This window comes from Chenopodium album, chromosome 21 (genome assembly GCF_948465745.1).
Source record: "Chenopodium album chromosome 21, dcCheAlbu1.1, whole genome shotgun sequence".
NCBI classification, from domain to species: domain Eukaryota; kingdom Viridiplantae; phylum Streptophyta; class Magnoliopsida; order Caryophyllales; family Amaranthaceae; genus Chenopodium; species Chenopodium album.
This window is the reverse complement of record NC_137854.1, coordinates 29,736,658-29,753,180: the sequence shown is the minus strand read 5'-3', so window position 1 is coordinate 29,753,180 and position 16,523 is coordinate 29,736,658. Positions and strand designations below refer to the sequence as shown.

The window sequence follows — 16,523 nt, the reverse complement described above, 5'->3', positions numbered from 1 at the left end:
TTTTTTTTTTTATGGAAAAGGCTACACATACAATGCTAGTATGTGTAGGCCCACATAAAACTCTTGCTGGTAGTGTTTCATTGGCTTACAAATTGATGCCCACTTTCATCAAAAACCAAAATTTCAGCTAAAATTTGAACTTTCACCCAAAAATTTCAACTAGCTAAATTTGATTTTCAATATATTTATTTTGCCTTTTTTTTTAAAAAGAAAATTAAATTCTTTTTTTTTTTTAATTATTTTTTTTTTAATCTAGCTTTCCAAAAATTCCCAAAAAAAAAAGTTTTGTTTTTCTCTGTCGCCGCCATCTTTTTCAATTACTCCATAATTTTTTTTATATTAATCTTTTTCGCTAGGATGTTTTTCCCCATTCATCCCGCTGTTTATCCATTTTATGTTGAATCTTGTTCTGAACACTAATTTATGGTTATTTTTTTAATTTTTTTGTGGATTTGTTAATTTTGTGGAGAAATATATTGTGAGTTTCTGGTATAGAGGATCCCGTATAGGCAACTATAGAGTATACTCCTCAAAATATATTTTGTAAAATAAATTGAAATCATTCTAAATTTGGATAATCGGTATAAGTATACCTGATTGAAGATGGTGTTGATAACATGTTATAATTTATATATATATATATATATATATATATATATATATATATATATATATATATATATATATATATATATATATATATATATATATATATATATATATATATATATATATATATATATATAGGGAGAGCAAAGGAAGTATTTTAGTATCTGAAATATTATTGTACTACAGATGAAATGAGATTGGGTGAATTTGCAAATGCATTTCACCGTGTATTTATAGTACAAACATGCTGCTACTACTACTAGCTATACACAAGTCATACATAGGTTTACTAGGTTTGGAAAAGGTTGCCTATGCATTTAATGGTGATGTCCAAAAGATTAATATTTTGGAGAACTATATAAATGAATTTTTTTTTTTTTTTTTTGAGTCACTATATAAATGAATTTTGGAATATGAAAAAGGATGTTTTTTGTTTTTTTCTTTGTTTTTTTTTTGTGGCCATGAAGATGACACCTCATTGGGCCCACTATTGCCTTATAGTGATCAAAGATTCTTTACTTAACTTTTTAACATATTAAACTTGCCTAAATATCCTTAAAATTGCTGCCCACATGTACTTCATGTAAGTATGTTGTTTTTTTTATTATCGTCTCCACTAGAAAACAAAATATTGTACTCTTTATAATTATTCTCAATGTACTTCACACATGTTTTTTTTTTTATGGAAAAGGCTACCATACAATGTTAGTATGTGTAGGTCCACATACAACTCTTGCTAGCAGTGTTTTATTGGCTTACAAATTGATGCCCACTTTCACCAAAAACCAAATTTTCAGCCAAAATTTGAACTTTCACCCAAAATTTCAACTAGCTAAATTTGATTTTGAATATATTTATTTTGCCTTTTTTTTTTGAAAGAAAATTAAATTCTTTTTTTTTTAATTCTTTTTTTTTTTAATTTAGCTTTCCAAAAATTCAAAAAAAAAAGTTTTGTTTTTCTATGTCGCCGCCATCTTCTTCAATTACTCCGTAATTTTTTTTATATTAATCTTTTTCGCTAGGATGTTTTTCTCCATTCATCCTGCTGTTTATCCATTTTATGTTGAATCTTGTCCTGAACACTGATTTATGGTTATGTTTTTAATTTTTTTGTGGATTTGCTAATTTTGTGGAGAAATATATTGTGAGTTTCTGGTAAAGAGGATCCCGTATAGGCAACTATAGAGTATACTCCTCAAAATATATTTTGTAAAATAAATTGAAATCATTCTAAATTTGGATAATCGGTATAAGTATACTTGATTGAAGACGGTGTTGATAACGTGTTATAATTTGTATATATATAGATATATATATATATATATATATATATATATATATATATATATATATATATATATATATAGAGCAAAGGAAGTATTTTAGTATCTGAAATATTGTTGTACTACAGATGAAATGAGATTGGGTGAATTTGCAAATGCATTTCACCGTGTATTTATAGTACAAACATGCTACTACTACTAGCTATACACAAGTCATACATAGGTTTACTAGGTTTGGAAAATGTTGTCTATACATTTAATGGTGATGTCCAAAAGATCAATAATTGTGTGGCATTCACACAAGTTACTTCATAACAATTTTCAATATTTTGGACAATTATATAAATGAATTTTTTTTTTTTTTGAGGCACTATATAAACGAATTTTGGAATATAAAAAAGGATGGTTTTTTTTTCCTTTGTTTTTTTTTTGTGGCCATGAAGATGACACCTCATTGGGCCCACTATTGCCTTATAGTGATCAAAGATTCTTTACTTAACCTTTTAACATATTAAACTTGCCTAAATATCCTTAAAATTGGTGCCCACATGTACTTCATGTAAGTATGTTTTTTTTATTATCGTCTCCACTAGAAAACAAAATATTGTACTCTTTATAATTATTCTCAATGTACTTTACACATTTTTTTTTTATGGAAAAGGCTACCATACAATGCTAATATGTGTAGACCCACATACAACTCTTGCTGGCAGTGTTTTATTGGCTTACAAATTGATGCCCACTTTCACCAAAAACCAAAATTTCAGCCAAAATTTGAATTTTCAACCAAAATTTCAACTAGCTAAATTTGATTTTGGATATATTTATTTTGCCTTTTTTTTTTTGAAAGAAAATTAAATTCTTTTTTTTTTTTTAAATTCTTTTTTTTTATTTTTAATTTAGCTTTCCAAAAATTCCAAAAAAAAAGTTTTGTTTTTCTATGTCGCCGCCATCTTCTTCAATTACTCCATAATTTTTTTTATATTAATCTTTTTTGCTAGGATATTTTCCCCCATTTATCCCGATGTTTATCTATTTTATGTTGAAGCTTGTCCTGAACACTGATTTATGGTTATGTTTATAATTTTGTTGTGGATTTGTTAATTTTACGTTTAATATGTGTGGTGTACAACTATCCATCAACATTCAAGTTTTTTCCCCAAATGTTAACACTTAACTTTTTAATTTTCTCAGTGGTAAATTGCAAAAATTTTTATTATCCTTGTTAAACTTTAATTTATTATAATTTTCAATGGTGAACTTAATGATAAATTTTAACTTAATGTTTAAGTATAGTTAGTTTATATTTATATTTTTTTTTACATTTATTTTAGATTTTTTTCTTTAGAACAATACCCATCCCTAACAATCAGCCACTTCTCCCCCGCCCCACTCATGCGACGCCCAGCCTCCCCTTCGCCGGCGCACCGACCTCCCCCTACCGCACCTCTCTATTCCCCCTAAATCGCTAGCCCCTCACATAACGGAGTGAAATCAACACCCTCAGCCCTAAAACCCCCTCCTTGAAATCCCAAATTCTAGATCAATCTCTCATCCCTAAATGAAATCAGATAATTGGGGCTTCGGGATGGTCGAAAATCATGGGTTTCTCCAATTCTCGAAGCTTTAGGTGCAGGAGGGGTGGGGAATCGCTACAATTGGTTGCGAAATTGCTGTTTGCGGTGGCGAATTGGTGATTGTGGGATGTAGAGGTGCGATTGGTGTTGCGGGCTATTGGAGTGAGAATTGGTGGCTGTTCGAAGGTGTGGTTTGGTGGCGAATCGATGTAATTGACGGTGTCGTTGGTGGGCAAAGCGGCGGTGAATTGGGTGAAGGTGGTAGTTGTGGTTGGTTGTTGTTGTATCTTTCGGTGGCTGAATGGTGACTGCTTTTTGTTGTTGTTATTGTGGGTTGTTGTTGGCAGGTGCAGTGGGTTGTTGTTAGTAGGTGCGGTGGTGGCAGTTCAAAGGTTACGTTGTTTGGTGGTGTACCGTGAATGTGCAACAAGGTGTGGCAGGTGGTTAATTGTGGTGGTTGAAATGGTGGTTGTTCGGTGTTTGTGTTCTTGTTGGAAAGGTGAAGAGGAAGAAAGAGATGATGAAGATGATGATCTTGATGACGATATGTTGAGTTTGAGTGAGGTGATGACATTTTAGGGATTTGAGTATATTAAGTGAGAATATTTTAGGAATTTTTATTTTTTTTATTATAAAAAGATGTTAACTATGGTTTAATATTAACTAAATTGGTTCATTAAGTTCACCATTGAAAATTATAATAAATTAAAGTTTACCAAGGATAATAAAATTTTTTGTAATTTACCACTAAGAAAATTAAAAAGTTTAGTGTTACCATTGAGAATTTCCCAAAAAAAAATTCTGAAATTTTACATTGTTGATAAAAATAACATACGTTTCGTCAATAATGGATAACAATATAATTTATCTTAGTCATTCAATATTCATGCTTGAAGAGTTGAAGGAACATTCAGGCGATTAAAATGGCTGAAATGTGGATTTGCAGGCAAGACGACAAAAAGAACAAGTCGAAAGCTTGTATTTTCAATATTAAGCTAAAACCAAGGTTAACAATGCTAAATCATGCATCTCATTTTTCTGTATTTTTACATAAATATATCAGAAACCAAGTACTATAACCTGACAGATACTAATCTCTTCTTACTAACATGTAAAAAATAAAAAAACAAATTGGAGTGAGGGGGTTGGAGAAAAAAAATAATACATCAGCAGTGGAAATATTTCCGCGTTACAAGGAACAGACAGCAATCAGATGTGTAAAACTTTGTTCCCAGAGTCTATAAATTACCCAGACATCAGCGACGGAAACATTACCCACAGAGGGGGCAAACAGGTACCATATTTGCAAACCCATAACTTGGAGCGAACCAAACACCCCCTTAGAGAAGTGCCACAAGGAACCTGTTAAGATCATTAAGGACTGCATTTCCGCACACTAAACACTGCAACACCCAAAAAAAAATCACTACTAGATTTGCAGAAACACTGGCATGTTAGTAAAGGGCTTAGAAAGAGAGTTCCTAGGCTTAATACAATATCAACTATTCAGCAGATTTTGAAGCGTGTCTTATACAAACAAGATCATCCAACTTGTTACCATCCACCTTATACAAGGAAACTCCTTCCATTTGCTGGTAGTATTCTTGTGCTTCCTTTCTAAGGCTCTCAAAAGGCATCAATTCCCACTTACTGTAGTTTGAGTTCTTTCTGACTTCACTCATGTCTGGAGAACCAGAGACTGGCCCGTTGTAATCAGCCCCTTTCTCACCCCAGAACTTGCAATTTCTGAACTGCCCCTCATCACCAGCCTGACCTGTCTCACTCTGCTTTAAACGTATTGCAGCAGTGTGAGCTCTCTTTATTGCATCTCGACTTGGTATACTTGACCAGTCCTCCTCCCTCTTAGCTCTCATTGGTGAATGTATTCTTATCACCTGTATCATACAAAGTGCTATCTGTTATCTAAGCCTTACTTAGACAAGAGAGACACTATTGGTAAAGCCCAGAAAAGTAGGGATGATAGTAAGGAAAAAACAATTCATACCCCCAGGCACTCAAGTAGTTGATAGTACGCCCTTCCTTGAAGTGGGTTGTGTCCCTTTCTTGGTTCCGAGAAATATCTAGTCCTACAGGAATTACAGGAAAATATTATAAGTTTATAGAAATTGCAATTTTATACAATTTGGAAGATATTATCTCTAAAACAGAGAGTAGAATTTTCAAAAATTATAGTCTACATGGAGTTTAAGACTTATCCGTTTAAAAAATAAAAATGACCACCATGACAGGGTAACTCGATTTTGGGCAACTCTATAAAAGTCCTGAGTCAAATGAGAACGCTTTGACGTCTATATCAGGAAGTCATTTAAGAAATTATAGCTCAAAGTTTATGGCAGAATGTACCCCAACCCAAACTCATTTTAACGAGTTTCAATATTTCTCTTATTGATTTGGAAAATTTTGATTCCAAATTTGATGATGTATATAAAGCAATATTTATTAATTGTCTCACTAGGTGATGCTATATGGCAAAAGTGTAACTTTGTCGCATGAAGATGTTAAGCCTAATCTCCTGTAAAAGGACAAGCTTTGAAAATGGGACAAAACCTAGTGAAGTTGTAATACAAGTACCAATAATCGGTCCATATCAATCATCAAAGGAACATAAATCCAACAGTTTCTGCATATTACACAAGATAAATGGGCACAATGTTTTAAAAGTTAAGTTGAGAAGAAAAAGAAAAGAAAAACAAAGAAAACAGCAGAAGCCAATTTAGGTGATATAAAAACATAAAATCTTATTATATTCTTTTGATAACTACTACTAGAAGAAATGACACTATTAATTGGGTGTTTGCTTTTGGCTGTGTTTACCTATTTGTTCTCAAAAGGACCACTTTGTCAATTAACATTCACTGAAGAATAGATCCCTTTCTATGGATAACGGGCCAATGGTTCACATTGCAAAGTTCATGGTATTGGTTCCATTTGGATCAAGACATGGTAAAATCAGGACTTCTACTAAGGTTCAGCTTCAGCATCATTCTAAATCTTAGATCTTCGGGTGCTCTTGATTCTAAAGGGTGAAATATCTAGAATCAAGGGTGTACTTATTGCCTCCAAGGTTCTCATCAACTTACAAATACCATTAGACTTAAAAATCACTATTTAATGCAAGGCTCTTCAATTCTGGAAACATCATACTCAACCTTAGTTTGGCATCAATGCCCTTGGGTTCTAGCACATCACATTTTTTTCATTTAGCCTCGAGTTTCAATCAAATTTAACAAGTGACATATCACATATCTAAATATTACCCTTCGAGGTTTATACAAAGAGTGACATGAAGTTTGGTGGAGAATGTTGGGTGTGGCCAAATTCCTTAGTCCATTTTAAACTTCTAAACTTTTGTAGTGAGATTGGTAGACTCACATGATTTGCTGCTTTAACTTATGTGTATTCATCCAATGTTAAAGGCATATGGAATTCTCTAAATTTGACGAACTAGCTAGACAAGCTCCTAGACAATTCAAGTTCTTGCGAAAATTTTGTAAACATTTGATGCGCAGATGATTCTACACAAAGCTAAGTGTATGCTTGCCAACTTAATCCATCAACATCAAAGCCCTACAAATATAGAGGTTATGCAACATATTTTATTCAACAAGCCCCACAAAATTGTGAATGTTCTTCAACATACACCCGATCTCTATATTCCACAATCCTACTTGAATACTCCTTGGCAAGTTTATTTCTATAAAGCGTTCACAGCCATAAATTAAAATGTTGCTTACGAGTAGATAATTGGGTAAAAACTAAAAAACACATTCATGAACCCACACATGTACTAATCAATTTCATGTCATGAAATACCAGAGCAGTTCAAGGGGTGAGCTAGTTTATGTCTCAGTTCACGCAAAGTGGGACCCATGTATGCTATAGCATTATTTTTTAAAAGCTGATATCTACAAAATTAATATTTAAAAACAACAATTTACCAACCGTCATAATATTCAGTAGGAGAGAAAATGTAGGAGAAAGAAAATATGATTGGGAATGGTAAAAGAATTATGAGAGGGATGAGTAACTTTGTATTATGTTCATGAGTGGGATGAAGTTTGGTGCAAAAAGTTCTTACCATGAATAAAGTTATGTGGAGGAGAGGGAAAGGGGAGAGCAAAAGAACTCACGAAGTGGCATACTCCAAGCATCTTTGATGTTTGTGAGAACCATTTAAATTTTAGGAAAAATTGCAGATAACCACCTTTTATAACTCCTTTTTTTATAAAAATTTTCTTGTGAAAGCCCACCTAAAACCTTTTTTTTTTTTATTTTTTATTGCGAAATAACACCTTAACCTGGTTTCCGGTGTTTGACTTCGTTTTCCGGCGTTGACTTTGCACGTGTGGGTCACGTGATCTCATAAAACCAGATTTTTCCCCTTTCCCTCACCAACACCACCTCACCGCCACCACCACCTCACTGCCACCCCCGACAAAACCACCTCACCGCCGCCACCACTTCATTGCCCCCCTCACCAACACCATCTTAACCAATAAATCTACTCCCATGAAAATTCCAGCTTGGTTAATTCACCCCCATCCACCAAAAAACCCCACCCACCTCCTCACTCCCTTCCTCCATTGAAGCCCAATATTGCAAGCACATAAAAAAAAATGAATCAAAGACCACATTGGTGGGGATACTAAACACATTGGCCCCTCAAAATTATTGCTAATTTCATCCTAAACACATTGGTGGGCATAAATCAGTCCCAAAAATAGTAACCTAAATTTTCAATTACAAACCCTAATTTATGATAGTTTGAAAACCCAACAAAATTAATAAGCAATTTCATTAATTAAAACAACTTACTAGCCTCAAAATTAGGTTAATTGGAGCAATTTGAACTCAATAATGGAGTTTCCTTCTTTAATTGAGGCTTGGTTGGAAGAATAGAGGAGAGAGAAATTTTAATTGGAGGGGAAAAGTTTAAGAAAGTGGGGTTTTGACCGGACCACGTGCGCTCACGTTAGGGTCAATGCCTAAAAACCAAAGTCAAACACCGGAAACCAGGTTAAGGTGTTACTTTGCCACCAAAAAAAAAAAAAAAAAAAAAAAAAAAAAAAAAAAAAAAAAAAAAAGAAAGAAAGAAAAGAAAAAAAAGTGGTTTTAGTTGTGCTTTCAAGAATATTTTTTAAGGTGTCTTTTTACAAAAAAAAAAAAATATAAATAAATAAAATAAATAAAAAATAAAAAAAGTGGTTTTTTGCAATTTTTTCTAAAATTTAAATGGTTCTCACCTGCTTCTAAGAGACGTGCGTCGCCTTTTATAGCCGGACGAATCAGTTCAATGACCAATACCTCGTTTTTAAGCAAACTTGAACGGTAATTTTATTGTATAAAATAATTTAAGGACATGATACATAGAGTCCTTAGGGCAACATACAAGGAGTAAAACATGAAAAATTAAGTGAAATCAAACATAAATTACACTAATTGGAGTGTGATTTTTTCAATGAGTCCCTAATAAATACCAGTAGAGGAAATTGATTAAATGCTTATAAACATCCCTAAGGGTTGCCTAACTTATTATTCATAGTTAAAGGTACAAATACTCATATTTTTCAAATAGTTGGTATTCTAGCGCTTGTTTGTGGGCGTTTTATATCTATATTTAGGAGGCTTTTCCATGTTAAATTATGTGTTTCAACCTTTTCTTGCAAAAATTCATCTCTATCTACTTTTCTCAATTTCTACCTCTTTGCTTTTGCTCAAAGTCATAACCCTATCACAAAATTATTGCAAGCACAAGATATTTGATCCCCTAGAAAACCAGCTTCTCCACAAATTATCTCCTTCAAAAAGGATATTCTTACTACTATTTCCTTTGAGACAGAAAGACCTTCAATGCCTTTAACGTCCTCATTGCAGGCATCGTACCCTCATACTAAATATTCACTGCTTTAAACCATTTAACTTTGATAAGTTCCCTCTCCATCTCACCTGCTACCCTCTTTATTTTGGCAAAAAGATGTAAGCATTCACTGCTATATAAGTGAAATATCATAGACTGATCAACATTTTAAAACAACATAATTAGTTGAAAAACTCACCATTCCTTATACCCAGGGTCAACAGTAAAACCATATATGTCAACGATGTCACACATTGAAAGCGCAAGCTCTACAGATTTCATCCCTGTCCCTTTAGCTCCTCTCCGCAGCACAATTCCTTGGAACAAGTAAACAGGATTTGCAATACTCTGCCACCCAAAGAATTAACATGAAAATTAAATTAGATTTTATGAACCAGTAAATAAAGGACATCTCAATAAATTGACCAGATAACACCATAAAAGACGTCCCCATTTCCCTTATCATAATTTTAAAACACGATCTCAGAGAAAAAGGAACAGGAAAGTCAGTTACTGATTTAAAAAAAAAAAGTGTTTACGGACCTCTCACCACCCTAGGACAACTGAACAAAGAGGGAGGAAAAAGAGAACAAGATAGGGCTATACATAAATTTGCTAAAAGAAGATAAAAAGATGCTCATTTCTGATTCCATTTTTCAAATTAATATGATTGTTAAACACTAAAAGCAACATGTAAATTCATCAAAATCCATAATAAATAAAAGAACATCCAGCAGCAATCCAAGGAGGTAACAAAACTACAAAATCATATGAATGCATTAAAATGTGACAACACCTTTATCATCTCATTGAAGTCTCTATGGGTCACACTTTTGATGATAAATACTTCCTCAGCTGTGAAAAAAAAAAAAAATTGAGGTAAGAGCCACAATTAATGTTCCACTACATAATAGCTACCAGTCAATTTCCATAAGGATGAGAGGTTTCCTTTCTTGTTTCAACTACTTAATTTTTCAATTACTGTCCTTTGTAATGAGGTTTGCATCTGTTCTGATGCCCACATCTCACAGGAGTCTAGAAGAAAAAGTAATTTACAGTAAGTATCAAGAATGAACTTGTAATTTTAAAGTATTGCTTGCCCCGCTAATCCTATTAGAATTGAGAAGGGGCCTCCCAATTTTCTTGTAAAGGGCCTTTCACCTCCAACAGGAATCTATTTCCCTGCAAACTCCTTCATGCCTCTTTTTCCCATACTTGGAAATGAAATAAACTTCAATGATTCCAGAGAATAAAAGTATATTGAGAGATTAATAAGCAAGAATTGGGTTAACAACTTACGGGCCCCTTTGAGAATGTTGATCATGTTGCGAGCAGTGCCTCTAACTCCTAGGCGCATGGTGCGCTTCCTACCAACGTGCTTGGCATATTTCTGCATACCCATGGGAATATTAAGAGATAGTTTTTTTTTAAATACCCAACTGGAAGAAAATTTAAAAGAGTGGAATGCTAAAAGGCTGCATAAGATAACATAACTATTACAAGATTGACCACATATTGGTATTATATGAATTAATACAAGGGAAATGTGGTATCTACAGCACTAACTCAATTTGATTCAAGTTCATGAAGGCACCAGTATCAGCATGACCCATTCTCTAACCTTCCAACTAGCATAGAAGATATTATCATATAAAGTAATTTATTAGAGACAGATTAGAAAATTACTAGTTACTATGGTTGCTGCAGCAGATTACTATGAAACAGATTAGAAAATTACTAGGTAATCGGTTGCTGCAGCAGATCACTATGAAAACATCATCTGCTTTGATAGCAACCAAAATCTTATTCAATTAAAAATTTCATTTGCTGATTCTCATGGCATGTACTTCGTATTTCACTATTAAAAGCAAAGTAAAAAATTGATCCCCACTTTCCCCCAACAACAACATGTGGAGTGTAGAGGATAAAAGTAAAAAGATGATTACACCAGAGGTAAGAAGGCCATAATTTGTGTCGGAATTCCAAGGCAATATAACCAATTCAAAACAAACAATGACAAATTTAATATAAATTATAGAGATTCACCTCATTAACAGGAGCCTCGTTATCTCTAATCACTGCATCATGACTGTCAATTTCTTCACCAAACTCTGTCAATAAAAGATCTCCAGAATTTCCAACAACTGCACATCTTTCGAATTGACGAGGATGAAATGGAGGTGTGGCTGGTAAGATAGGACTGAGAAGTTCATCACAAAGAGACTTGTTGTGGCATTTTTTATCTCCCCTGACACGATGTAAAAGAGGAGCCCAGCTTCATGTCAGTTAACCATATAATCTGCAGTTATTGTCAAGGATGACTCAAGTAATTATATATATAAATGCATTTTTCAAAAAGTCAGAATCATACAATTGGGCTATCCTTTTTGCTGCATAATCAAACCAACCATCTGGGCGAACATCCAGATATTCTCTTGTCAATACTGTCGTAACATTGCGATACTGCAATTATTAACACTCTATTAGACAATATTTCCAAACACCATGATGCATCCACTGTTAAGAAAGAAGTGGCTTGACCTGTTCCCAGAGTAAGAGTGCTTCACAGATATCATAATCGTACTCTAGCGGTTCCTTCTTCTTGAATTGCGCATTATACTGCAGAAAAGAAACACTTCAGAGAGTAGTTCAGAATTTAACTTATTTACTGAAAAAAAAGGTACAGATCTAACAGATTTACCCATGTGCTGTTTGTGCCTTCAGGATACTTGAGTTTCAATTTGCAGTGATCAATAATATCTGCTGTAAGTCCAAGCCCTCTCTTCGCCTATGTAGGTTTCGTTACATTTGTAAGTCAAAACACACGACTCATAATGGACAAAAATAATGGAAATAAGTTTCAAATAGTAGACCTAAGGAAAATCTTTAGGTTTTGTCAAAGCAGAATAGAAAAAATCAGTTAGAAAGCTACTCCCAAAATATGTTAGTATCACTTCCGAAGAACTGGAAAAACCTTCACACAAGAGTGGTATTAGTGTGAATCAAAACCTAACTCGGATTTTTTTCTAAAACATCCCAATGAAATGAGGGAAAAACAGGAAAAAGTATCACAGTAATGTCTGAAAAAACTACTACAAAGGAACTAAGGAGCCTAAAAGGTTATTGCCATCAAGAATCCATCACTATGTGATATACATTACTTCCTATTTGTCAAAATTACAGATATTTGTCACATTGTAGACCATATCATTATGATCATGCAGCAGATTAGAGCAAATGCAGCACATTCAATACATCCACATGAGCATTATACAGCAACCCAATTGCTAAAGATTGTCGGAATCGTCTAAAAAAACACAACCAAAATGTGTCAAGGTAATTATCAAATGTTAATTGCCAACTAGAGATAAGCTACAACATGCAAAGTATAATCCTATTCCAAATCAGTGTTGGAAAATCAAACTAGACAAAACGTATGAAGAGGGCTCAAATTTTACAATCACATTAAGTGTTTATAATAACCAAATCATTAGTTCATTACTTCATATTATTTTGGCAGCAAATCAGTAATAAAATTAAGAAAAAAAAAAAAAAAAAATCAATCTCACCACACATTGCTGGACATTGCTTTGAAACTGAGACAGAATTTCAACTTCCAATTTATTCAAAAGTTCAATCTTTCCACCACCTGCACCAAAAACAAAAACCAAAAAAAACCCAGAAAAATTCACAAATTATATCGAAAATTCCATTGATTAAGATGAAAAGGGTAGCTAAGAAAAACAAAATTAAGGGCAAATTACCGCTGAAGATAGAAGATTGGATGAAGAAGACGAAGAGACAGAAACAAACGAGTAAACCAACTAGATGCATAATAGAATGTCGGTGCTTGCTTTGTGATTGAGCTCTCATCTTTTTTTACTTAATTCAAAGATCAACCCAATAAATATTCAGATCATTAGATGCAAAGGACAATTGTTTGCTTTCTCAAAAAAAACAAAAATGAGAATTGTTTGCTAATGTGAAATTTCTAGAGTTTGAGTTTGAACTCAAGATTAAAAACAGCAGTTGTTCAACAATTTCGAGAGAGTGTAGTCCGGGAGAGGAGAGTGATGTTTGCGGAAACAACGCTACTGACTGACTCGGTGATCAAGCAAGGAAAAATAGTGTAGATCAATGGTGTGTTAAACTTCTCTACAGATTATAATATGGCAAATAAGTAGATTCGTCAATCTAATCTAATCTAATCTAATACTTCGGTATATATATAGGAAAAATTGTCCAAAATAATCACACCTTTGGGCCGTCCGCCAAAAATAATCCCACCTTTGGATTATTTTTAAATAATCTGACCTTTATAGCTAATCCGCTATCAATGGTCCCAAGTGACCTATAACCGGTTGAGTAGGTAATTTTTTTTTTTTTTAAGTTTTATTTACACGTGTCACAACCTGATTTGTCCAAAATTAAAAAAAAAATTAAAAAAAAAAATAAAATCCAAGTTTCAGCCACCACCATCCCCGCCACCACCCAAACCCAGAACCACCACTGCCACGAAAACAAACCACGGCCAACCCAGAAACCACCGCCACGGCTCCCCCAAACCAGATCCTGGAACCACCGCTACCGACCAAGACCAGCAACGAAAATAATCCCACAACTAGAGGGGTCGGAATCACGACGGAGGAAGAAGAGGGAGATGTCAGAATCGCGTGAAGGAGATAGTGCCGAAATTGCATTAGGGGGCTGGAATCGGGACGGAATTTGGACGGGGTAGGGAAGGGGGACTGGGATCGGGACGGGGGAAGGGGTTTTCGAGGGTGGTTGGTGGTTTCAGGGTGAGGTTGGAGTCATGCTGGGGTTGGGTTTGGGTTGGGGCTGGAGTCGCGGTGGGGCTGGAGTCGCGGTGGGGCTGGAGTCGCGGTGGATGTGGGGTTGGGGTTGGACCCTGACGCCGGCGCAGGGGTGGGTTTTAGTGGCCGGAGCCGCGGTGGGGGGGCCTCAGGCGGTGCTGGGGTAGGTGTTTTTTTTTAAATTTTTTCTTTAAAAAATATTATTTTTTTGTTAAAATTTTATTTTATTTTATTTTTATTTTTTAGACCAATCACAGGCCGCCATGTGTCAAGTAACTTGTTATAACAAGTTACATGACCGGTTGAGACCATTGGTGGCGGATTGGCTATAAAGGTCGGATTATTTAAAAATAATCCAAAGGTCGGATTATTTTGGGCGGAAGGCCCAAAGGTGGGATTATTCCGGGCAATTTTTCTATATATATATATATATATATATATATATATATATATATATATATATATATATATATATATATATATATATATATATATATAGCAGTTTCTTCCCGAGTTTTTAGAGAGCTACGTAGGATCTAATTTTTTTGGTGCGTCACGTAAGGTTATAAATTTTAGTGTTAGCCAATTAAATAAGTGAAAAAATCTTTTATGATTAATTAATTAATTTAAATGTCGCATAAGCAAAATTGGCGAATGGAATTTTTAAATTTAAAGTAATTAAGTATAAAATATTATCTTTTGGTATTAGGAATTTTATCTAAATATATAACCAATTTTAGCACATATATAATATCAAGCCCTGTTTTCTAGACGCTAGTTCTTACCTGCCTTGGCAGGTATCTGTGTTCTGTATCTGTGTTCTTAGAATTTTTGAGATTTCGCGGTATTATTTCAATTCTAGTTGTGAAAGATATTTTTCAAATTTCCTACGAGTAAAACCCTATGCTTTTGACTCATTTCGGATGGTCTATCCAATCAGGACCTTTTTTATGCATATGACAATAATGTTAATCAAAATTACGCACATGAAATACTTAAAATTTTTCAAGTCTCATCCGCTCATTCTAGATCATTGCCAATATAAATTTTAGGAATTAAAATAAAAATCCTCCCCAGCGGAGTCGCCAAAAAACTGTAGGGAATATTTCAAGCATCATAACCCCAAGCTTGAACCCCACTGTGATCATACAGTTAAGTATGGTGACGTCCAAAGGGAAAGAAAAGAGAGCAAAAGAGTCGCCAACAAGTTTTAGGAACTTGTAAACCGTTCACGAGGTGAAGGTTACACCCCTTAACGATCCATGAGATCGTCAACTCCATAAGGTCTTGAACCAAATAGGGTTCGGGGATGAGGGTACGAATCCAATCTACAAAAGAAGGAACTCGCCCTATAAAATAGGCCTCTAGTTTATTCTACTCGTATTCATGTGTGTTTTTTTACTAACATGCGAACAATAGATTAATCCTAAACCTGTTTAATTTATGCTGGTTGAATATTAATGCACAAATAAATCTATTATTGGCGATCGCTTGAATTAAAATCATATTAGCCTAAAATCAAATTATTAATTATCTTATTAAGCGTAATTTCAAGTACAAATTCCCTTTAAACATGCAAAAAAGGCGTGATCAAGCAATAACAATAAAATATAATATCAAGCAACATAATAATAATAATAATAATAATAATAATAATAATAATAATAATAATAATAATAATAATAATAATAATCATTAATAAAAATGATAATAATAATAATAATCAAAATCATGCTAATAATAAAGCTTAATAATAGCAAGATCCTAGGCATGATACTAACAAGTTTAATAACAAATCCTAGCATGCCACTAAGCAATAAAGATCAGAGCTTTAAACCTAACATGATACTAACATGCTATTAAAAAAGAGTAAAATGCACCCTAAACATGATACTAGAAAGCAATAAAAACATCCTAACATGATACTAGGAATTAAAATAACATAAGCATGCTTTCTACATTGCAAAGAGAGTAAACTAATAACTTACTTTGAAGCCTCGTACCTCTTTGTAATAACAAAATACACAAGTTAGTAAACTTCAATGAAATAATAAAATTAAAGAATTAAATTAATAATTAAGTTAAATAAGGTTTAGACTGGATTTGGGACCAAACCCTCAGAAATTATCAACCTTGTACGTCTAGGGCGAATGGAACTTTGAACTTGGCTAGGTGTTTCTAGATCTTGTGTATGCGGTATTGTGTTTGCAAAAGGGTTGGTTTAGAAAGAGAGAGAGAAGATATCAAGTAAGCCTTGACGAGAATTGATGATTGAAAAATGGAGGTCGAGGACCCTATTTATAAGAAAAATAGTCCGGAAAAGCATAGAATTTGATAAGGAATAAAACTACACGTTGTCGCC

General features: G+C 33.7%; 1 protein-coding gene across 1 annotated transcript; it reads right to left on the bottom strand.

Annotated features, from left to right (window-relative positions):
• Positions 1-4,420: 4,420 nt before the first annotated feature.
• On the bottom strand, positions 4,421-13,481 carry LOC145601748 (sialyltransferase-like protein 1). The gene is made up of 11 exons (XM_081657817.1): positions 13,112-13,481; positions 12,917-12,996; positions 12,049-12,135; positions 11,889-11,966; positions 11,719-11,810; positions 11,394-11,595; positions 10,647-10,737; positions 10,144-10,202; positions 9,547-9,695; positions 5,475-5,556; positions 4,421-5,364 (listed from the first exon to the last, which is right to left on the bottom strand). Exons 1-11 carry the CDS (start codon positions 13,218-13,220, stop codon positions 4,972-4,974), a joined length of 1,422 nt encoding a protein of 473 aa, XP_081513943.1. The 5' UTR covers positions 13,221-13,481; the 3' UTR covers positions 4,421-4,971.
• Between the last annotated feature and the right edge of the window lie 3,042 nt (positions 13,482-16,523).

What these genes read in the sequence shown, in the direction of transcription:
- LOC145601748 (XM_081657817.1), bottom strand. Translation starts at nt 13,220, where the DNA reads ATGAGAGCTCAATCACAAAGCAAGCACCGACATTCTATTATGCATCTA. An exon ending in GCAATGTCCAGCAATGTGTG is followed by an intron (nt 12,136 to 12,916) that starts GTGAGATTGATT and finishes AAACCTACATAG; the next exon opens with GCGAAGAGAGGGCTTGGACT. An exon ending in AAGGCACAAACAGCACATGG is followed by an intron (nt 11,967 to 12,048) that starts GTAAATCTGTTA and finishes TCTTTTCTGCAG; the next exon opens with TATAATGCGCAATTCAAGAA.